This window comes from Serinus canaria, chromosome 1, assembly GCF_022539315.1.
Source record: "Serinus canaria isolate serCan28SL12 chromosome 1, serCan2020, whole genome shotgun sequence".
Lineage (NCBI taxonomy): Eukaryota > Metazoa > Chordata > Aves > Passeriformes > Fringillidae > Serinus > Serinus canaria.
Window position 1 is genome coordinate 54540354 of NC_066313.1, and position 23544 is coordinate 54563897.

A 23544-nucleotide genomic window follows, 5' to 3' on the forward strand; every position below is an offset into this window, starting at 1 on the left:
AAATCATTGAAGTGAGGCTTGCAGGAGTTCTACTGTATCCAAAATGGGCTCTAACAGAGGGTGAATCTCCTGTCACAGAATGATGCAGATAGGACAAATACCTAACATTCTTCTTGCTCCTGTCTTTGAAGAAGATGCTGATCATTAGACCAGTGAAATTCCTCCTCCTCTTGGGACTCAGCCAGGTCTCCCTGTCTTCAGATGCTTTTTTTCTTTTTTTTTTTTTTAATTATTTTCTTTCCTTTAGTCATGGTTAAAATATGCTGCAGCCTTGCAGCATGGACTGCAAGCTGGCTGGTGTGGCCCCAGAAATTTTCAGTAGCAGCTAGCAGGGACAGGGTTGATGCTGGCATTCACAATGAGCATGGCTTATCTTAACTGATATTCAAAGAGTTACAACAATGCAGAAATCCTGTAAGCCTCAATAAAGTCAAAATCCTGTTAATACTTGCTGGTAATTCGCAATAATGTACTGGTGCTATTTGGCTCAATGGGACTACTCCTCACAGAGGGAACTGTGTCAGACTACCAGAATATCTGCACTCAGGCTTTCCAGCAGCAGTTAGTTATAGATACAAAGGGAATAATAAAAGAATAAGGTAGACATACCTCCCTGATGTATTTCCCCAGTTTCCAGTAACTTCCTATGCCACTGGCACAGTACCTGACTTTTAGACTCCTATTATAGGGAATGTTCTTCTATCTCCTGTGAAATTTAGCACACATATTTGTTGCCATCCCAGCAGGTACGAGGATTCCCTCCAAACAGGGGTCTCAACTATGATCATTTTATGCCATGTGCTCTATTTCACTTATATTTGCAGATTAACCAGTTTAGGAGATTTCTCTGAAATAAAGGACTTGTCTAAGGATAATGCAGTATATATATGACTACCAGCTTTTTCTATTTGCAGGAACCAACTCAGCAACGTACCACTGGCTCTGGTATAAGAAAACTGATGAATACAAAACTGCCATGAAAACACATTGTAATGAGCACAGCTGCTGTTTAAAAAAGTAAAACAGCAAGTTATTTCTATATCCAGGGCTTGGAGAGCAATCACTCTTCATTCCCTGCAGCCTGGCACAGGCACAGACCAAGAAATGATAATGAGAGGCCTGCTCAGTCCTTATCACAATTTTTCTTTTGCTTTCTTTTCCTTGGTCCTCATTCCCCTTTGCCTTCACTGGTAAAACCCTTCTGTCATTTCCTCAGACACGGATGCAGCAGAAATAACGAGGGTAGGAAGCATGTTTTCCTCTGCTCGATTACTGGCACCCAGGAGCCCACTCCAAAATTAATTCTCCAGCCGGTATCTCACATCCAGTCTCAGGAGTGGGAAAAGCCACGGAGACAGACATGAATCACAGGTGGTGCCTCTAAACCTTTTTTTTATCCTCCTTTCAATCTGATTCAAGGGGGGAGCAAAAAACCTCAGCACATTCCTGTAGTGGCAAATAATAACTAGAAAGCCTCTGGCATTTCTCAGAGAAAGACCTGAATATATTTTTCCAGGACGGTTGGTTGAACACCACTGCAGCTCCATAACCCTTGATTTCTGTACACAAAGCCTCGAAACTGTTAAGGTCTTAGGAGAGAGCGAAGAGGTAGGAAATGGGGGGGTCTGGCTTATGATGTGAGCAGCAGCCAGGCTGCCCAGGACTTTGGCACATCTCCTCCCTGTGATGGGGAGGATTTGGTTTCCATAGCAGCAACGGCATGATTTCCCCCACTCTTCCTCTCCGGGACTTGTATTCCACAAATACATGGGAGTGATATTTCCCCCCAAGGCTTTCATTTTCCTGCTGCACGGTTTTGTCGTGCTCCAGCAGGTCTGCCTTTTTCTGCCTTATTCTGCTTTATTCTGACACTGGTTTGGGGAGGAAGGGGGGGCCATGGGGATGCCGTGCAAGCATCACTGTCGCCTCCCTCTCCCTCTTAACGCCACTCCACAAAAGATGCAGTGTTCCCTGTCCCCAACTGACTCATCTTCGCTGAGGTCCCCCTTTTCCTTGCCTGTCTCCAGTGATCAGCTCACGCATGCCTGGCTTTCCATAACAGAGCAGAGCTGTGTGCAAGTGCCAGGCGCCCGCACAAAGCTGGAGTGCTGCCTGCAGAGGAAATGTCAATACAGGAACACCAGGCTATTTACAAAACCCCCCTTTATTGTGTGACAGAGATGCATGTATCTCTAAAACAGTCATACCTGCTGTTTTGATTTTACCCACATGAAGCATATGAAGACTTTTGTTTCTCCTGATGAAGAGAACTTTTTTTTTCAGTACAAAAGAGAGGAAACCATGCTCAGAAATAGGATGGCATAACTGCAAACCACACCAAGTATTCTGGGGACTCGTAGGAGGATCTGAAAAGCCAAGCCAATTCCTTTTTTGCAGCTGATCTGCCTTCAAAACAAGTGCTCCTTTAGTTGTACACATTTGACATTTGTCTGCTTCAGGACCAATGAACTTAGCTGTTTTCTTATTAGTACCACAAAATGTTTTCTTCTTCAGTGTGGAGTCAATTCAGAGGAGAGGCCAAATTCTCCCTGATTTTAGCAGGCTTCCCAAGATATGGGTGCACTGTATGTTGTGCATGAGTGCCAGTATTTCCTGTGCTTTGGAACATCCCAAACAACCCACATATCCAGGGCAAATGCACACCAGGGAGCCCTCCTGGCAGCTGGGATGGGGGAGCTGGGGCTCAGCACTGGGGAGAAGCAATCCCCAGCTTTTAGATCACAGCTGGCACTGGTCCTACCAACACAGAGGCTGCCAGGCTGAGCCTGTTTTTGGTGCAGGCTCACCATATAGGGCAGAAACGTTACAGAGCCCAGCACAGCTTGGTGCCTTGACCTCTCATGGAGCTCTCAGCCCATCCACCATACAGTGGGAAGTGCATGCCTTGGCATCCACCCACACTCAAATACTAGTCAAGACTACTCCCCTGCTCCTACCAGATTGCTCCCATGCTTTGGGCAAGTTAATGTCTCTTCATCTAGGAGAAAGAGGGTTCACTTATTGGCATAAATATGTTTTTTCACTAACCAGTTTTTATTTATAGTTACTGATGTTTCTAAGCACCTTGAAAGAAGTGGTTTCATCATTGCTTTATTGCTTTTAGCAATATCATTGGACTTATGTGGTGAAAGAGCTCCAAAGACTGCACTCAGGAATCAAGACCTCCTTGTGGAAAGCGAGGCTGAGATAAATTTGACCACAAAATTCCTATTAATTTCCATATGTCACTGAATTCTCCAGTCATCTTGGAAGAGCCTTTTGCTGGAGAGCAACATCTGTTCTGGCTCAAAAAGATGATAGTAAACATCACATCTTAATTAAAACTCTGTGTACATATTTAGGAGACATACTGGTACCTCCTAGAAAAAAAACAAAAAACAACTTAATGGCTTTGCTCCCATGTGCTGACAAAAAACGCCTGTTACTGTCCTTGTTTTGGCAAATGCCAAGTCCCCATTCATCAGAGTAAGAACAGAGTTTGGAGGAAAGGCAGCAAAAGGACCCTGACTCCTCTTGGCAGAGTGTCCCTTGGCTGAGAAAATTGCTTTACTTCTCACAACCACATTGGTAAGAAAGCCCCTCTAGATGAGTTTCCAGAGCTTACAGATGTAGGTCACAGGTTTAGAATGTGATTTGTTAGGTACACTCTACTTTTTCTTCCACTGCACTTAAATATATCTCTAAATATGTTTTTTTCAACCAGCACAATGCAGGTTGATCCTGATACACTAGCTATTACTTTATCAGTCAGGTTCACAAATTGACTATGATGCAAATATTTTTTATTTGCAGTTTGCCTTTCTTGCAGACCAGCAACAGGGGTAGCGTAGCTATATTCTCATTCGATATGAATAAAAGAGCTTCAAAAACCTGTTTTCAACATTCAACCCTTATTTGGGCCATGCAAGTTTCCAAATAAAGTAGAATTTATTATAAAATTTAAAGAAAAAATGAGAACTGTATTCTAAAATTTCTTTTGTTTGAATAAGACTGGAATAAAACTCGAAATTCCTCAAAGGATGCACCAGCACACACAAATTATTAAAACATGTATTTTAGTTGAATTCATTCAATAAAAGGATGATTTCAGAGACCTTCAAGATCTATCAGATATAGAAATAAAAATATTTGTAATATATAAGTGAGAATATGGATTTCACCAAGCATCTGCTGAAGCCTTCCATGGTTCCACCATACCATCAAGTTCCTCTGAGGTCAAGCAGCCTGTGAGTTCTGGATCCCCACTGCCCAAACATCTCCATAGAAGATAAAATCTAAATGCCATGTAGGTGCACAAACCTGAGCTAGGTAACCTTTCATAGTCAGTGTTGCAACCTGTCAGACCTAGATAGCATAGTATGAAAATTAATCACACCCAGCTTTTCTCTCCTGACTATAAAGGAGGTCTTGGCTGACTAAATCCAGTGCAAATATCAGTATTCCATCTGTCTGAAGTCAAAGAGTCACAGAATGATTTAATGTAGTCTGGAGCTCCAAAGCCCTACTCAGAGCAGGGCTGACTTCTAAGTCAGATCTGAAAAGCTGAAGTTCCTTGTCTAGCTGAGATTTTTAATTTCCATTGCTGCAGATACCATTGTCTTGCTGAGTAATGACCTCACTGGGAAAGAAAGAAACCCAACTTCCATGGAATCAGAATTTCCCTTGACATAACTGTTAACTGCTCCCTTTCCCATCACTATGCAGCATGAGATCCTTTCACTCAGGGTTAGTGTGACTCTGACTGTCTCTAAAATCCTCCATTAAAAAGGGCTATTAGGGTGTGAGCAAATCCCATCCTTGGTTCCCCAGTCACAGGGCAACAATCAGTTGTGTATTCTTTCAAAACACAGGAAACCCTAAACTGTTTCAGATTAAGGAGTGCATGCTGAAATGCTGGGATTTCCCAGAAAAGCTTTTTTGTCCATCAGAATTTTTATCCAGCATTAGTGTTGAAGTGGGAAGATTTATGCTAGGCCACTAATTTATTTTCTATTTTGGGTTCATCCTTCCTTTGATAGTTGATCTGGATTTACACCTCTTGGCATAATCTGATGTTGGTACAAACATGATTTTGTTTTTGGAGGCATGGCACAAAGGCTGTTCCACAATCCAGGCTATAACTCTTTCTCTGTAGGTCTTTTAATCTATATAAAGCACAGTGTAGCTGAGTACAAAGCAGATAGAAAGAGCACATAGGTCATGACTGCATGACTGTGACTGTGCAATGAATCCTGTGAGTGTACTTTGATTGTAAGTTGCAGTCTGTTTTGATTTGTTACATTTCTTTTTTTTTTTTTTTTCTTTAGCAGTGACGGGCTTGTTGTTTCAAAGAAAATTAATAAACAAATCAAACCAATCCAAAATCCATTCTAATCTATTTCTCTTAAGTAACTTAGTATGATAATAAAGTAAGTCAGCCCTACAACTTAAATATAAAAAAGCTGATATTCATCAATCTTTGTTTTGTTATGGATGGTGTTGACATAAATGCTGACCACAATTAAGAGCTTATTCTGGAGCTGCTATGCTTTTGCTGAAAGCAAATGAATGATGGCATAGCCTCACTTTCAGGAATGTCTTGAATTGCAAAAATAAAAAAATCAGAAGCTTAGTGATTTGTGTCCTTGGGAAAGCCTAGGCAGATTATTTAATAGATTTTAATTTTACAAAGAAAATAGGAGCTGCATAAATATGTAAATGAGCCATCCAAGAATGAGCAAGCAGGAGAAATATTATTGCTATTTGACTGGTTGGTGTGATATGTATATATATATATATATATATATATATTAACAAAAACATGCTCAGAGTCATACATGGCTCTTGTGTGCATTTTTAAACACAGATGCATAGCTGAAAGTCTGTGCCTATGCATGCAAATAAGTGATAAAAATATGGATGGAAGCATATGCATTCAAATGAGTTGGCACCTCTATTCAAACAGCAGAGAAATCTGTATTTGTCATGATTTCCTCAAATTCCAAGAATCTCTCTTCCTGGGCTTGTCTGCATGATCTCAGACACAAAATCTCTTCTGAGATCCTGGAGACCTTCAAATTCATTGCTATGTTTCACATTTTCTGCCAATAATTCTGTGATCACAGTAAAAATATTTTCCATCTAAGAGTATCATATAATGATCCTACCCCCATATTCTTTTGCAAAAATATTCATGCTTGTTTTCATTCAGGAGTAATTTCTTTGTTAATCAGTATGGAGCAGAGTTTGGCCTCTTTTAAGATGTCCCCCTACAGACTGAAACCATAAGTTTTCCATGTCCAGCTCACAGTGAATCCTTCAAAATCCAGCTCTAGTTCCCAGTGTGGCAGGCTTGAACAGTCCTGTCATCATCACCACTGGAAAAGAATATCATCTCAGTTTATATCCAATATGATGAAAAAATTAAAAGGCAATACTAGATAATGGAGAAAGAAGACTGCAATGCACATCATTAAACAGATAACAAGAGACAGGCCATGGCAATTGGCTTTTGGCTAAGAATACTCCATCCTCCACCTTTTTTTAATGGGCGATTTTGTGCTTTCTATAGGCAAAGCAAATTCTCCACTTCAAATTATCTGGGATTGTTCACTCCAGTATTTAAACACACTCTCTTTGGTAGTGATTTTACAGTTCACATTTTTGTTTTCACAAGTTTTATTCATTTTTTTGCTGGCACTTATTCTTCCATCATGAGGACTTTGAACTTGTGTCCATAAAACACACTTTCAGTTCCCAAGAAGCTATACCTGGGGAGAGGTAATTCATACTCCTCCAGCCAAAGGACTAATCAGATTAATCACAGCTGAATAGTAATTTAAATGACAAACCACAACATCCACAAAACATTTGCTCATGATCAATCCTCAGAGCTGAACATTTAAAATCCCCTCTAACTCAAACCACACCTATGAAATATGCAATCTGCAAACAAAAGTAAAAATGCTATGGCAATTTCAAATTGTTACCTCTCTTCTCTACAAAGTCAATAAGAATTAAAATGCCTCTTCCCACAATGGACATGGCAGGAAGCAAGCAACAGTTTTAATTTTCCTAATGAGCTGGTTTGTAGAAACTGCATATTCAGAATTTGAGAATTCTGATACCCCTATCCCTTAGAAGAGCATTCACTTTCTCATAGTGGGCCTTCTAACAGCATCCACAGCCAGTCTAAAACTGTGGTAGAGCATTATAGCACCCAAGGAAGACAATTACAACTTCTGAGAGGCATGAGGGTCACAAGTTTTTACAGCACAGCACCAAAACCAACGCTGTCTCCCAAAACTCATGAAAAGGCACTGTTTTTTCATTGTAGATGAAAAAACATTTGGGGCATTTGGGGTGCTCTGTGACAAATGCAAACTCTGCTGCAGATGCCCCCTAAACACATAGTAGGAAAAGCCATGGGATTTCTATTCTTTGGACATCTTCTAGAAATCTCCCCTTCTCCTTTCTCAGATTTGAGACCCTCTGGTATGTGTCTCATGGCTCTGAAATTTTGGGATGATGCTTTCAGGGCCTGGGAGTGTGACACAATGCCTCTTGGTCTGTAGATCTTAAATATCTAGACCCTTCAGATCTTTGTGCATTGTCTGCAGAGTTGCTGAATCTGGTAGTGGCATTACTCAGAAAGAAGAATAAAACCACCATAAATTCACAGATTGCAAGTTTCTCTTTAATGTTTTCTTATGAGAAGTGTGGAATACATATTAAAATGACCACTCAAAATCTTGAACCTACCACTACCAATTTGGCTGAGCTAAGGCAGGATCAAGAGTATAAGAAATGTCTATTGCTTCAAAACCAGTCTATTGCTAATGTCTATTGCTGTTAACTTTGTACTGCTCAAACTGGAGCAAAATATACAGTGGATAGGATACAAAAATATCTACCTTGCCCATTCCACATATTTCCATCAGAACCCAAGATAACTGGGTTATTTCTCTTCATGATCTACCTTTTTTCAGCACTGAACCCTTGTCTGGAGTCTTAAGTGGCTGCCATGTAAGTAAGGAGCAGTTTCACAATATTTATCCCCCTCACCCTTCTAGGACTGATCAGGAGGTCAATCTGCCTTGTCCATTGTGAAATAACTTCTGCCACAGTAATTAGTACAGCTGAGATTAGAAATGTTAGCAGTTATTCACACAGGAGAGTACTTGCCCCCTACACTCAAGATGTTCAAATGGGGCCTCATAGCAGCAGGGTGCCTGGACTTCTAAGCAATAAGTTTGGGATTTGTTCCATAACAAACAAGAAAAGATTCTTCAAAATTTAGACTCTCATCTCTTGAGCCAAACATACATTATGCCATTTATTCTTACAGCTTACTTCAGAGAAATATTATGATGGAAAATCTTCCAAGTCTGCTGAATTGGGCTGTTAGCCAAGCTGAGTGAAATTTCAAAAAGCAGCTTCTCTTCCACATTTTCAGTCCAGAAATACTGCTGCAGTGGGCAAGGGCAGATTTGCCCTTCATTGCAATCATTTTGGCCCCAGCAAGGTCCCGGAGTCCTGCATGCAGATAATACATACAGTTACCATTATCTGCCTCCCACAATTAACTGTGGTCCTCTCCCTGCCTGCATGGACTGGAAGCTTGTGAGTGAGTGGTGTGCCTGTAGCAGGGTTTGAATCACGGATGAAGAAAAAGGAGAACTAAGATAAGTCCATAAGACTTCAATACTCCAACCCCTGCAGGTTCTGGGGAAGAATCATGACCACACAAAGAAGACTCAATAGCTTTAGCAACAGTGGCAAAGAGCTGCACACAGGAAGATGCTTGGCAGACCCACCCTCTGCTCGGACAATAAGGTAGGGGGCCATATTTCCACATTGATAAATTCTCCTTGCACTAAATCTTTAATAGGCAGGTGTAGAAATGTCTTCATCATCATGGTGCTGTCTTTTTCTGCCTCTTGTATCCAAGAGTGTCTCACCATGGATATCTGTTTCAGACTAGCTGCATCCTAAATGAGATGTTTGTTCCCTGCTTCTGTTTGTGTATAACAGCCTCCAAGACTGCTGCAGAGCCAAGGAATGACTGGCTGCTTTTTCAGTCTCAGATATTGGCTCCATGGAAAGTGGTTCATCATTAGCTTGTGCACTCTTAACTCACTTTCTAAAAGGAATGCTCCCGTATGCCTCTTTTCTCCCATAATTTATTATAGTGGGCAAACAACCTCATTCTTTCCCTCTAGCCTCTGCCCAGTTTGCTAGGGATAAATGAGTACTTACAAAGGCATCCAGTCCTGATGTGAATATAATTCAAGAAATGAATTTTCAGCATCACACATATGGCTATTTTTTTCTTCCTGCAAAAACTGTGAAATTTTTTTCCATATTGTTTTAGCTTCCTAGTATCAGCTTTCCAACCTCAGATACTTAAAAAAGTTTTTGCTTAAGTTATAAAGGCTCTCCTACCATAAATTCTGTGTTAGCCTCAAAAATAACGACTATTTTTCACTTTCTGGGTTGAGCCTCCTTCATGAAGGCTGTTTCTGGGAGCAATGTGATGAATTATGAGTTATAGCTGGGAAGCCGAAAATAAATCCTAATTGAGGTGCAAGAGGTTATGACTCTTTGGGAAAACAGAGAAAAGAGGAAAACAAAGGTCATTCAATTAAGGCTGTTTCAAGCTTTTTTTTTTTTTTTTTTTTGTATCAAAAAGCACCACTTTGAAAGTCTACCAGAAAAAAAAAAAAAAACAAGTCTCTGTACAAAGTTCAAATGTCACTGTCCTTCTAAAATAGAAGCATGTAAGTGAAAGCTGATTAACACCTAATTGACATTAATAAGGTAGAATCTGGAAAACTAAGAGCTGAAGGGTCATCTTAGGAATGATTAATGGAACTAAATGTTGTATGTAAAACTTAGCTAAATATTTATTGAAGGGAATATTAGGATATACAATGTATGAAGGAAATAATTATTGAAGAAATAAGAGGTCTGTTCATGCAGATAAATATACATATATAGTAAGATGAGCTCTGTGGAAGACAGGCTATTTTCAGCATAAATTGAGATTTTAATATTTGTTTTAATTTGCGATGGTACTTCTTCAGTTTTAACGTTTATTTCAGATTACTCCTAATATTCAAAACAGGAAATAAGAGCCACTCCAAAAGTTGTATTGAAATCAGTCATCCTGAAGATGCTGAAACTAGCTTTGTCTAAATCTTTACCTTTTCTTCTAAAAGAACATTTTAATTTCAGCAGTCCAACTTTCCCATTTTGTGGTGTCTGTATTTAGCATAAAAGTCTATAGCAGACTTTTATGCTAAATAGTAATGTAAACTAAAGAAGAGGGGTCAGCTGAAGTTTGCACTTCCTAGCCAATACACACACAGTCAGATTCTTCTTAAGAATCCATTAGTAAAGGAAATTAAAGAAGTATAATTGTACACAGGAGAAGACTCTAAAACCCAAACTGTGTCACTCTGATGAACACATCTACTAGATAAGGAGAGTGTAGGATGATCCTTAACTTTCCCAGACTCATTAAAAGCAAAAAAATTCTACTAACCTAGTGTTGCTCAGGAGATTTTTCTCAAAATATCTTATCATCATGGCATCATATTTTTGTCCCAATGTCATTTATGTCAGCAACATATAAACAAAAGCTGCAACACAAACATCAGTATCAACTCTGCATCTGTGCTTCCACCATGATTAGCATGGAGTTACATGAGCCAGGATGTGTCAGTGCTGATGGAACCCATGGATCCAAACTGCAGGTTAATTCAGGGGACTGAGGAAGATCTAAGTATCAAATACAGCAATAAACATCCACAAACCTAAAGGAGCCTCTCTAAGGAGTTTCTTGATTGACTCACCTTTCATGTCCTGCAGCTTTTTATGGGGACGGTATAAAGAAGAGAGCAGAGAGTCAAAATAAAATCTTCTGCATGACCCAGTTTTCTTTAATGATAGTTTTATGAAGCATTTACTATAATCACATATTAAACTGAAAGTGTTTGAGTCACCTGTCACAATTTTGTTTTTACAGCTGAGTTTTTTGTGATTCATTCTTGTGCAGGAAAATCAAACTCACATATTTCTAAGAAAGATAACCAAAGCAGAACAGAAATGTTTTCCTTTAGCTGCAACATATGCTTCAATATTGCTTTAGGATAGAGCTCAGTGCCTCAAAGAAAAATACTAAGGTATTTATTTCATACAGCTGTTGTTGGAAAAATCACTTTCAATTGAAACATCTATCCAGAAATATGACTCACTGCTTAAAAATATTGCAAAAAATTATACATCTTGAAATACAAACATTGTTTTCAGGCTTCCTTAAAAATGCATGTTCAGTTTTTTAGTCGGCTCACCCCTCATTTTTATGTTGCAGCCTATTTATTTCAGATGTTTAGGCCTTTGCTTCATGTAAAAGGGAAAAGATCAAAACAAACACAGTAGTTAGTTGTTCTGAATTACATTTGCACAATAAGATAAAAATTTAACTCTTAGATAAAATTTACTGTGAAAAGAACCCTCTTAGTCTAGTCACATATTGATTTTTGTCTCAGATCTCTGTTCATTTGCAGGAATCAAACAGAAATCCATGCCATGCCCTTGCTCCCGTGACTGTGAGAATTCAGGTTGCCCTGGAGACATGATGCTGCATTCGTGGAAGGATAAGAGAGAGAGAATTCAGTCCTGATGTCCTTTGGAGACCATGCTCCCAAAATTCTTCTGCGGGTCTCCACTCAGCCCTGAGAGCTTTCAGTTGAAGACAGCCAAGTATTTGTCATGTGAGATGCTACTGTAAATTAAACACTTACTAATGAAAGATCAGAGGGATCACTTAAAAAAGCTAGCTTCCTATTTCTCTGCATGCCTTTGGGAAATACATAATCATGCTTTTTAGCAGCACAGCCACAGGCACTGTATATTTAAAGCAAGCACAGTAGCAAAATCTCTGTGTCTTATAAAAAGGTGCTACACTGGATAATGATTAGTAGCATCTTGGATAAAAGAATATACACAACCAGGAACATTTTTAAATCCTCATACATATCTATCCAAGTCATTCATCTGTAAGCAGTGCTGGAAATGGAAAGTAGAACAAGCCAGCCTCACAGGCAGAGATTGTTGTCAGCCTTTGGAGGTATGTAAATCCCTCAGCAGGTCAATACACTATTTCCTCTGTCACATATAGGATTTACTACTCCTATCAGTGCACTGTCCTGTTAATATTGTTGCACAAGAGGCTGGATTTCAGGAAGGACTTCAGTACTCAGAGAACAAAAGCTTCACACACATGACATGGAGGCGAGTGCACACGCGCAGCCCCTTTGGGCCTCTGCACAAATGAGTGCAGCTCATCTCCCACTCTGCATTGCCCAGCAGCAAATTGAACATGGAGTGGAAATGAGGACAGCAGTGAAGGAATCTAGGAATATCGGCTTCTTTGCAATGTAAGCTGAAAAGTGGTAGCTCTTTTGGAAACCTGTAAAATGGGAATGGTTTGGAGGATAGCGATAAAGACCTTGTGCTGGGAACAAGAAGTTTCACATTGCTGCTAAAGGAAAAAAAAAAGCACAAGCATACAAAAGAAAGCAGCACTGGTCCTGCTCTGAGCAGAATGGCATCTGTGTCTTCCAACCCCTTGTGACCAGATTCACAGTCCTCACAGGGTGATTGTGAGTGGTGCTGGACAGAAATGCAGTGATGCACCAGTGATACACATGAGGAAAACAACACAAGCAAAGATGACCACTTTGCAAGTCCATGATTCTGCTGGGGAAAGGAGATGCTTTCCTGTAATTGAATGCTTGTAATTTGGGAGGGATTACGTACTTTCTGTGAGTCAAGATGTGCCTGTATGTTTTGCTGAATGTCCAGGCCCACGGCTTCTGAATTTGTAGCTAATCACAAAGGCAACTGTCAAATGCAAAACCGCCTTGCCCCCATCCTGTCTCCTCAGATTGTCAGCCGAGAAAGACCAGCAGTCACTAAAGGAACTGACCTCTACAAATGCATAAAAAACCATTTTTCATCTAATTGCCTTAATAGTTTTCACCTTTGCTATACCTATGGCAATAAATGACATGGTTTGGGTAAATATTTCTCTGATTATCTCAGGCTTTGATCTATTCCTCTGAAGTTGCACTCTGCTTCCCCAGGCAGACAGCTTTGCTAGAGCTGCCCTCTTCTACTGGAATAGTGAATAAAGCCTTTCTCAGACATGTTTCGGTACACTTCATTCAAGTATATAATGTAAATAAAGAGGCCCATATTGAGAATCTACAATAGTAACAAGTGTTAATTGCACAGTAACAACTAGCAAAAACAATATTCAATGTGGTCATGTCGTGTGCTCTCCTCAGGGCACACCATTATCATAATTAATAATATCATTTAATAACAATAATAGGGCAAGTGCAGCTTATAAATTCAATGGATATTAGGTTAGTAAATGGGATCTGATAATTAGTTAGATACAGCTGAACAATTTATGAAGCATTTTAAGAGCTTCTCTAGAGGTGGTGAATCAGGGGTGATGTGCTTGCCTCCTTCAGTGATTAGCAAGAATGAAAAGTAAATAAACAGAGATGTGAAACAGCCTAGTCTCCTTGTCACGCCTATCCTCCAAACTATTTTTTTTAATACCACAATTAAAATGCCTTTGTAGCAAGGATATTGAAAGAAGTAATGATTCAGAGGCTAGCCTGATTTGCGACGGAACCTTACAATATTTTCCTATTGGTTGTGGACTTTTCCACCTCAGTCATTCAAGCGCAAAAGACTGTTTCCTGTCTTGAAAGGTTTACAGTCTAAGTAATTAATATAAAAAAAAAAAAAAAAAAAGAACAATTGTGGTAATGATTTGTCTTCCAAAAGAGGAAGCCTTTGGTGTTCCTGCTCATTCTGGTATTTTCTCCAGCTTGCACATCCTTACCATGACCTGTAAATGGTATTTTTCTAAACATAAAATCTCTACTGTGATCCTTGAGATGGTAAGAACAAGACAGGGCTTACTCTCAGTATCACATTAATGTGACCTAATATACTGTTGAGCATTTGAAGTGTGGTAAGTAGCATGACTGCAAGGTCTTTGTATTATTGCAAGAATAAATGAATTAGTTTAAAGCCACCTTTGAGATGAGATGGGATAACAGCAGGCACATGGGCCCCTATGATGCTTCAGCTGTCAAGTGCTTTGCAGAACCAAGTAAATCAGCTGTTTTTGATGGCATACCCTTGATACACAAGGGAAAAGGGTAAGGTGAAGGGCACTCAGCTTTGGCTGAGCTTCAGATGCAGAGACTGAAAGCCATGTAGTGCTACTGCCCCTGTAGCTTCAAGAAGGATACTTTACTCACCTCAGTGCTGCATCAGTCAGTACCCACAAAGTGGAACAGAAATCAGGGCAAAGGGACAGAACTAAAAGGTGAAGGTAAGCTTTTGGGTTGGTGTTTTTAACTAGTGTAGCAAGTAGTGTCAGTCTCCATACAATTATACTATCCTATATTTAGAACAAGTCAATAATACACGTAATACATACCATACACGCCATGAGCTGGTATGCAGCAATGTGCTTGGCAACTCTAAACTGAGTAGTGTGAGTGTTGCCCCTGTTAGATCCTCAGACTCTGGTTTGAAGCCAGCTGAATGGTGAAAGCAATGGAAGAGTTTTAAACAGGTAACTAAAGATTAGCAATGACTGCAGGGCTACAGCAGCAGCAGAATAATATTTCTGAAGAAGTAAGATAGTTGGCAGAAGCATATTTTTTTTAATATAGTTGCAGTCAGAGAACTAACTCAGAGCCAGACTCTTCTCAGATATACCATTCACAGGTAAAAGGAAGTTTTTTAAAAAATGTCTGTTCTTCCAGAAAACAAAGAAAGGTCTAATTCGGTCAGCTCCTAATCAAAATGAAAGCAGATTATTCCTCAAGCACAGATATTAGGATAACTTGGCAGATGACTGTAGAGGCAAAAGTAGCAGCGTGTGCTGTGAGGTGCTTTGCAATCCGCATGGTTTGAACCCCCATCCATCCATCTATCCTATCCATGCGTGCCTCCAGGATGGAAGAGCAGCGCGAGCGAGCACTGACCTCTAGTGGGCAGAGCAGTCAGACCAGGGAAAGCTCACAGAACCCAAAAATAGAAAGTACGTCATGAGCGCCGCTGGCCCAAGGCTTGTGCTTGGCAGCTCTGCAAGCCGCAATCAGCACAGCTTTACTGTTAGCAATCCCTCACTGTCTGAGTGTCAGAAAGCATCATGTCTATTGTAAAATCTAGAGGCATTATTTTTATGGCCAAAAGAAAACTGTGCACACTTAGAATTTGCTTTGTAAGACGCTTAAGTCCAACTACTGGTAAGTAAAATTAACTCAGGATAAATTCACGGAACTTTTTAGATATTTATTGAATGCATTGTTGAGAGTGTGTCAGTGACATTATCAAAACACTGCTATTTAAAGAAAAAAATCCTGACGAGACAGAAACATACACATCATAAATTAAGGGTTTTAGTCCTACTTCTCCTACAACCAAAAATTACAGAATTATGAGAGTTCATATATTTTCAATATGTGCCCCCTGAGGAGCCTGCTTGCTTCTCACTTTCAAGTTATTTTCCATAGGAAAATTCCTGTAAATATTTTGGAGTTCTTTAAACTAATCCAAAGGAGAAAATCAACCCTATGCACAAAATTTTGTAAGGCTTCAACTGAAACTATCAAAGTTGCTTGTCTGAAACAGATAATGTGTAATACTGATTTCCCTTCCTGTATTAGCAATGTCATAATTAGCGTCATTCAGCAGTCTCAACCAGAAGCTAATGAAGAGGGGCATTTTTTGGGCTTCCACCACCTTAAGATAGTGAGGTTTCTGGAAAATATCTGGTCAAGGAGGATCCATAAACTTGGAGCTTGTATCTGGATCTTGTAGAAGGATTTTGCCCCTGGATTGGGTTATCCTTGTTTCCTTTGCACCTTCTAACACAGGAACTGTTGTCCCCGCACCACAGGTACTTATTTTTGCCTCAGAAGGGCAAGGGAAGGAACAAGCAGGAGAATCTCAAGACCCATGGATTCCCTACTGCAAGTCTGTGAAAGAAAGGAGAAAAAACTATGAGGAGAGCAGGATGCTGGACAATGCAGTGGAATTATTATCTAAATGCTGCTCTAGAGTAAGACAAACTGTCTGAGTCTTTGATTGATATGAAGCCAATCTGTGTCCCAAAGTTAGTGCCATCACGAAAGTGAGAGTAAAATTTATCAGGGTGGCATGCAGTACAGAAAGTGATGTTTTGGTTCTGGTCTGTGATAGAATCATCTTGGATGTTCTCGGGAAGAATCCCACCCCTCTCAAGAAGAATCCTGAAAAGAAAAGAGAAGCAGAAAATATTAATTTTTTGTACACCCTCCATAAGGGTGCACACATTTCATAAGGCACTATCATTAAGGCAGAACCTCAAATACTAACTGAAGAAACTGTGCCAATATTGTGATTGGGGCTTTCATTTGCTTTTTTTGTTTCTTTCTTTCAGTATTAGACTAAAATAATTACTTTCCTGCAACCTGTAAAGTCACATTAAATTTGAACTTTTGTCTATAATCCATAGACTAGCAATATGTAACAGTATAACAATAAAATAATCGCTGAAATCCAGCAAAAGTGAGCAAATACCATTAATTAAAAAATATCCTTTCTTGATCTGCAAAGAACTAGAGAGTACTTTGTTGAGAAACCTCACCATATTAGTGCTGAATAATACAGAATCAAAGGAATTTTTTATAATGAATATGGAATTAATCTTTTGTTCCCTCAGGAGGCTTACCTCGTTGCTCTTCTGATATCAATATAAGGACTTGCAGAGTCAAATAGTCTCACACAATTTGGATCAATTCTGTGAAATTCTTTTGCTGATTCATGAGGAAGTTTATAGCAGCAAGGTCCCACAGACGGGCCCAGCACCACAAGGATATCTTTCATGTTACAACCATATTCAGATACCATAGCATTCACTGTGGCCATAGACACTCCTAACAATGTGCCCTTCCATCCTGTGAGAGATGAGAGGTTGAAAAAAAAAAGGCATAAATTTTCTTTTTAATTTTCTAGCAGCTAAAAATAGATGCAATTATTAAAGGTATAAATTAGGAGATGCATTTACACCTAAAATTAAATAATTATATCTAATAATAAATTACCTTAGAAAGCCTTCCCTCTCAAATTTCACATTAACAGCAATCAGTTTTCAAATATAATTTTGTGGAGATGGAAACTAGAAACAGGTGTTTAGATTAGAATTCCAGAGTTCTTTTTCCCAAATGTTCTGGTTTAGGCAATTAGAGCATACCTCACAGCTCCTCTGTGCTTGAAACATTTAAGTGGGAAAACAATTGAAATATGTCAGAAATATATTTTTGTAATATGGTCTAAGTGTTTTAATGTTGTTTTTAGGGGGAAAAAACCCAGAAAAACAGGCTCAAGCTAGAGATATTTTTTGGAATAGACAGAAGCAAAGTTTGCACTTGGTCATTGTTTGGAACAGATAGAAGAAAGCCCAGCTTTGGGTTCTTGTATCTCATTTTGAGAGCCAGGAAATCTCTGCATTGCACAGGGAGTGCAATTCCTACCAGAGTGAGCAGCACCGCAGGCTCTTCTGACAGGATCAGCAAAGAGTACGGGTATGCAGTCAGCACCTGGAGCTGCCAGTGTGACACCCCTCTGATTTGTAACTATTCCATCATAGTTGTCAGGCTCTGTCTTTCCCAAAATACACACAGCATTTGCGTGATCTACCTGTCAAAACAAAACCAGAATGTGGACAGTGATATGGCTGCAAAACAACACAGCTCTGACTAGTACAAGGTTTTTTCTTTGACATGAAACACTCTTATGCCCTAACTGATTACACACGGAAATCAGGTCTCCCTTGTTCAAATGCCATGAAGCTGTATCAGTAGAAAGCCACTATAAAAGGAATGGTGTATTTTTCTTTTAGGACAAAGTGCTCTTATCATTTATTTGATTATTCTTCTTTGTGGTAAGTTAAATATTAGAACAGACTTGGAAAAATCAGTGCTGCTTCTCCATATTGTGACAAATGGCTGATAGTTTGGATGGCTATTCCCCCAGATAAACTGCCAGCATAAATGCTTTAATTGTCTTGCTTATCACAGGTTCTTGCTGACTAAGATAAGAATAATGCCTACAATTTAGCCAGTGATCCATGAAGGAATATCTGAGCCATTTACTTGAATCCATTGTTTTGTAAGATACCTTGACTCTGTGAAAAGCCTCAGGGTTAAATCCTGCAGCATTAGCCAGCCGGCGGAGATTTTCTTTAACAACAACTTGTGGGTCCCTGCGCTTGGAGCTGCTGAAGAGATTGCAGGAGCTTAGAGTTGGTATGTAGGAGATCCCACCTGTCCTTGTGGTGAACCCATGTAAGAAAATATCATCTGCCAAGGCAAGAAAACACAACAAACAATTGCTTTCAAAATAATATCAAACCATCTATTACATGGGTTTATACTGAAGGGAGCTGGAATCAGCCAATCAAGTAAGAGTATTGCTTTACCTTGGATTTAGCTGTGATATTTAAATTTGAGTATTCCTAATTTCCTTCTTGCTCACAATAATGCCATAGCAGGGACACTAAGACATCAGGCATGTCTCAGGCTGCAGACCAGCAGAAACTCCTATCTTGCCTTTCCAAATTACGATGGTTACTCTCAAAATGCATAATTCCTACACAGACAGGAGGAGATTTTATGGTCTGCGCTCCCTAAACCCAGGATTGTCTTTTCTCGGCTCATGTTCAGGCCTAGAACAGTCTTGCCAGAATTTGCTGTATTTTTATTGACACTTCTTCCTATTATACACTATTATACACTATTACAACATCATATAGAGTTATGTGATGCCCGAAGGCATTTCCAAATCTTAGTCATTTTGCAACTCCCTGGAAGAAGTATGCTAGGTAAGTCTCTATAAAAACTGTTAGCTGGAGCTCTCTACCTGGGATCAGGGAAGATCTGAGGATGGTGAGCTCCCCTTTTAGGCTTGGCAGGCTTTCCAAGTACATCTGAATCTCACTTTGGATGAGTGCAATGTCCTGTGAAGGAAGCATTTGCCCTTCATGCTGACGTTCTGATATCTGCAGGCTTTCACTGTCAGGTACCACCTGTAAATCCTCGAATACAAACTGGTAGACTGCTGTAAAGAGATGGTCTATATATACTTTCATTAAGTCTTTTCTTAAGGTAGGGAGAATAACTTTAATGATGCTCAGGTCTTTTTCATCCAGTCTCTGTTTGACGGTGTACAAAGCAGCAGCTGTAGTCTGAGCACATACCACCTCCAGTCTTCTCTTCAGACTCTGAAAACCTCCCAAAGCTGGAAGCAAGAATTCTTGTTCACCTTTCTTTTCACTCCCCTGCCTCTGGCAACACATGACATAAACCAATGGAGCATGGCTTGAAGAGCATTTCTCAATAGCTTCCAGAGTGTTGTGTAGTAATCCTTGGATGTTGTTCTGCAAGTTGGCTGGGAGGATGAACAGATCTATCAGTACTGCTTCCACCATATTCCAGGATATTTAAAAGTTTCTCCAGCTGCCAATTAGTAAAAAACATGAAAACAAACAAAAAGTCAAGAACAGCACTGTTATTCTGAACACAGAATCATGTTACGACATTTAATTCAGTGATACTGTGCAGAGAAGGTACACAGCAGTTAATTACTGACTTAGGCTTTCCCAGCTGCATCAAAAGAAATTCCAACAAAAATAAACTAGTGGAAATGGGAATAATTATGTATTTATTTAAGCATTTAGGTATTTTCCTACCACTCCACCTACTTCAGGTCTTTCCCAGGTCAGGGATGATGAAAGGCTGGTACATAAGATTAGATTTATTGAATCAATTAACCCTCATTAGCCTAATGGATCTTCTTGGCATGATTCATGGGCTGTCCTCCAGCTTCCATGATGCAAACAAATACAGAGGTCCTTTAGCTTCCTGGGACTGGAGGAGTTTCTGTAACAATTTCTTTGGAAGTGTTTAACATACTTATGTCTGAGGTGGAGCTCATTTCTGCTACCCCTCCTGGCAGTAGGGTGCTGAGCTGTGAGGGCAATGACATTTTTTCCCACAGGCCTTCACGAGACCTTTTGTACTTCTCCCTTCTACATTTCAAAAGGATTGACTCGCTATTTTCTGACTTTTGTGTGAAGGAGCATATGACTAGGATAGTTCTTCTTTTTAGCATGCACAAGAACCCAGTAGTGGTTACTGAAACTTTATCTAGTAATGGAAGATGTACTTAGAACTAAATTAAAGCAAGAGAATACGGTGCACAACTACCTCAGCTTTTTCACTCTGCTAGCTGCACTCTGCAGCTGAAATCAAGATGTGTTAAGTTTATCCGATATCATCCTATCATTCACATTTTGTTTTGTGGTGCATGATGTAATTCCTGTTTTGGGGGTTAGTTTTTTCCCTTTTCTGAACTGTGTTGATCCAAGCCCAGCTAGGACCACCCATGGAAACTTGCCAATACATATTTTCCTCTCTCTGTTGCTATGAGGGGCTATTTTCATATTCTCTCAAAAGTGTCTTACTTTCTTTTCTCTCTCCCTGATAATCTTTCCATTTTCAGTGCAGGCATCCAGGGGTCTGGAACAAAAGGCTAGATCCCTCTGCTTTGGGAGCCTTTAAGACACCTACTTAGATTTCATGTCTAAGCACTGTGCTTGATCTAGGAGAAATATATGCACCTTTACCAACAGTTTTAAGGCCCCATAATATTTCAAAGTATTCTTTAACACCATCTTTTTCTTTTTCTTTTTTTTTTTTTGCACAGCAACAAATTGTGCATGAATATTAATTTACTTGTAGGAAAATTCATATCTTTCCAGGAACAAAGACCTTGAGAATCTTTTAAGTCTTTGAAATCAATGTTTTGCTACCAGAGTTAACCACACTAAATAATGCCTGGCACAATTTTCCTGCCCCAAGACCTCCTGTAACCACATGAATGTTCTGGCTTCACATCACTTCATTATCCTGCAAAAATACTACCTACGTGTGTACTTGAGGCCTATCATTATGGTAGCTATGAGGTACTCCTTGGCACTTTATGTTTGTCTGTGGATCACCAGAGTTTCTCCACTGAAATGAGAAGTCAAAGACCTTTGTGGTTTTAAAAGATAGCTTATTTAGAGAAGATTTTACAGAAAACATTCTGGATTTTCTTCATTGTTCTTTCCCCCAGACTGGAAGAAAAATAATCCTGACTGAAAATGATGTTTTCCTTTCTGCAAATTGAACACTTACAAAGATTAATCTGCAACTATCAAAACAGGTGAGCTGAAAATATCAAAATGTGACAGCAAATAAAAGCAACTGCCAAGGAATTTATGACTCCTGATGTTGCTCAGAGTATTATTTACACACAGCTGATAATGGATTTTAGAGGAAAGAGCTTGCTAAGAAAACAGTGCTGAAACAGAGTCGTGCCAAAGACCATGACTTGGGAAATCAGAGCATTTCCCTCCCTACCCTGACACTGTCTGTGGGAGGTCTGTCTGAGTGTGACACAATCCCAGCCGAGGTACAGCGAATAGTCCCAGGAAAGACTGCACAACAGAGGGGTGTAGTGCAAAACGAGATTATTGCTCCACTTCAGATATGTCAGTAGTGGAACGTAAATAAAGCTCATTGCTGTTCTTGTGCTTGCCCAAAAAATACCACCAAAGAAAAGGTGGAAGGAAAGTGTTTGATGAGGGAGAGGTAATTGCACACATTGTTATTAAGTTGTGTATGCACTGCAAGACACCACAGGAGCAATTACTGGGATGTACACATAGAAACAATGGGACTGATTCATCCTCAAATCATTGCAGCTTTGCATCACAGAGTCCTAGTGAGGACAGGGGTGTCAGAATAAATTTGCTTACAATCATAGCAAAACTGATTCTTTTCTAAGTCACTCCAAAAAACCACCCTTCTCAAAACACATGCTTACCAAGCACAGCAATGTTTTAGCTTATGGGAGATGTATTTAGGGTTATTCAGGTTTTAATTAACATGATCTACAGTCCCAGTGTTCCATCGAAGCCACATCCAAAAAAATAAGTACATTTATTAAGGAGTTGATAGTTTTGGTACACAATTCAAGACAAACACTTGCACAAACTTGAAGCCAAGGCTACCCATTAGCTATTTTCTCACTTCCTGAAACTGAAACAAACATTTGGAGGTTATGAGAATTTCTTGCACAGATATCAAAAAAAGTAGGTCAAAGAAAACGATAAATAACAATATGAGAGGTGAGGCAGGTAACAAGAGAAAAAAGTAGAAAAGCAAAATGAATACAGAAAAAGAACAATGAAGGAAATAAAACCAGGCTGCTGAGAAGAGACAGCCCAGGGTGGAAGAGAGATGCAGAAAAGCAATTTTCAAGAACACCAGAAATCTAATTCTAAAAGTGCACTGTTGGCCAAGAAAAGATTGCTGACAATTTCCTGCATCTTTGAATCCTGCTGGTCATCTTTTATTAGTAGAGAAACTGAGAGAACAGACATATTTTTTTTAAAATTAAAATAGCAGGAGATATTTAACATCTGCCAGAGAGAGGTCATTGAAACAGGTCATTGAAGCAGCCCAAATGAACAGAGACAATAGCACATGTGTAAAATTTCAACAAGAGCAAACATAGAAAAATCCAAAGCCTAGGGGGGAAAAGTAATACATTTAAGCCTCCTAAAGTGGATTAAAATAAAACATTCTTCTTCTTTTAACCTAGTTTATTTTAGGCAAGGTTGAAGAAACAGAAATCACCACAAACAATGGAAATACTGAAGCACACACAGTTTTCATAAACACAGGAGTTTACTTACACAGGTGGACAATCCTATTGCATTCTGAAAGGTACCATCTGATAAAATACACAGACATTTCCAGCTTTATATATTGCTCCTTTCAATCTCGGAGCTGATTTGCACAAGCTGGAAATTCCTACGCTATGTAAAGGAACCTGTATTTCTTCTTTTTGATGGGACCCTGCTTTGCTGCGGGCTACACCGGAAAGAACAAACTGTACTGCAAGGCACCAACACGATGAACAAGTGCCCGGGGAGCGCTGAACGCGGAAGCGCTGTTAACCCTGCTGTGATCACACCTTCTGCTGCACCGGCTTTGCACAACCGCAAACCAACTCCCAAACGCACGGCGCAGCCAAACAGGACAACCCCACAAAGAAGGTAAAGGAAAACTTGTGCAGAGCAAAGGACTTTCATTTTCTGAGCTGTAGCTGCGTGTTCCACTGAAGAATTTGGCAGCCAGCCAGGAAGAAGTGTATTCTGGACCTAGATAGGGAGGTTACACAATGTCAGCTTTTGGGGCCACAGGTCCCAAATGAGGATGGCAATTTCTCCTTGCAGCAGTTGGGAATTTCACACAGCTAAGTGAAGAAGACTTAATCTTTTGACAGGACAATGCAAAGGTTAAAAGGCAAGCAAGGAAATGAGGGATTGATGTCAGGCTTTGTGCAAGA

At 39.7% G+C, this 23544-nt stretch overlaps 1 protein-coding gene across 1 annotated transcript; it reads right to left on the reverse strand.

Annotated features, from left to right (window-relative positions):
* Nucleotides 1-15414: 15414 nt before the first annotated feature.
* Nucleotides 15415-23095, reverse strand: LACC1 (laccase domain containing 1). The gene is made up of 6 exons (XM_009085651.4): nt 22889-23095; nt 19006-19601; nt 18265-18446; nt 17619-17784; nt 16817-17042; nt 15415-16355 (listed from the first exon to the last, which is right to left on the reverse strand). Exons 2-6 carry the CDS (start codon nt 19571-19573, stop codon nt 16145-16147), a joined length of 1353 nt encoding a protein of 450 aa, XP_009083899.1. The 5' UTR covers nt 19574-19601; nt 22889-23095; the 3' UTR covers nt 15415-16144.
* Between the last annotated feature and the right edge of the window lie 449 nt (nt 23096-23544).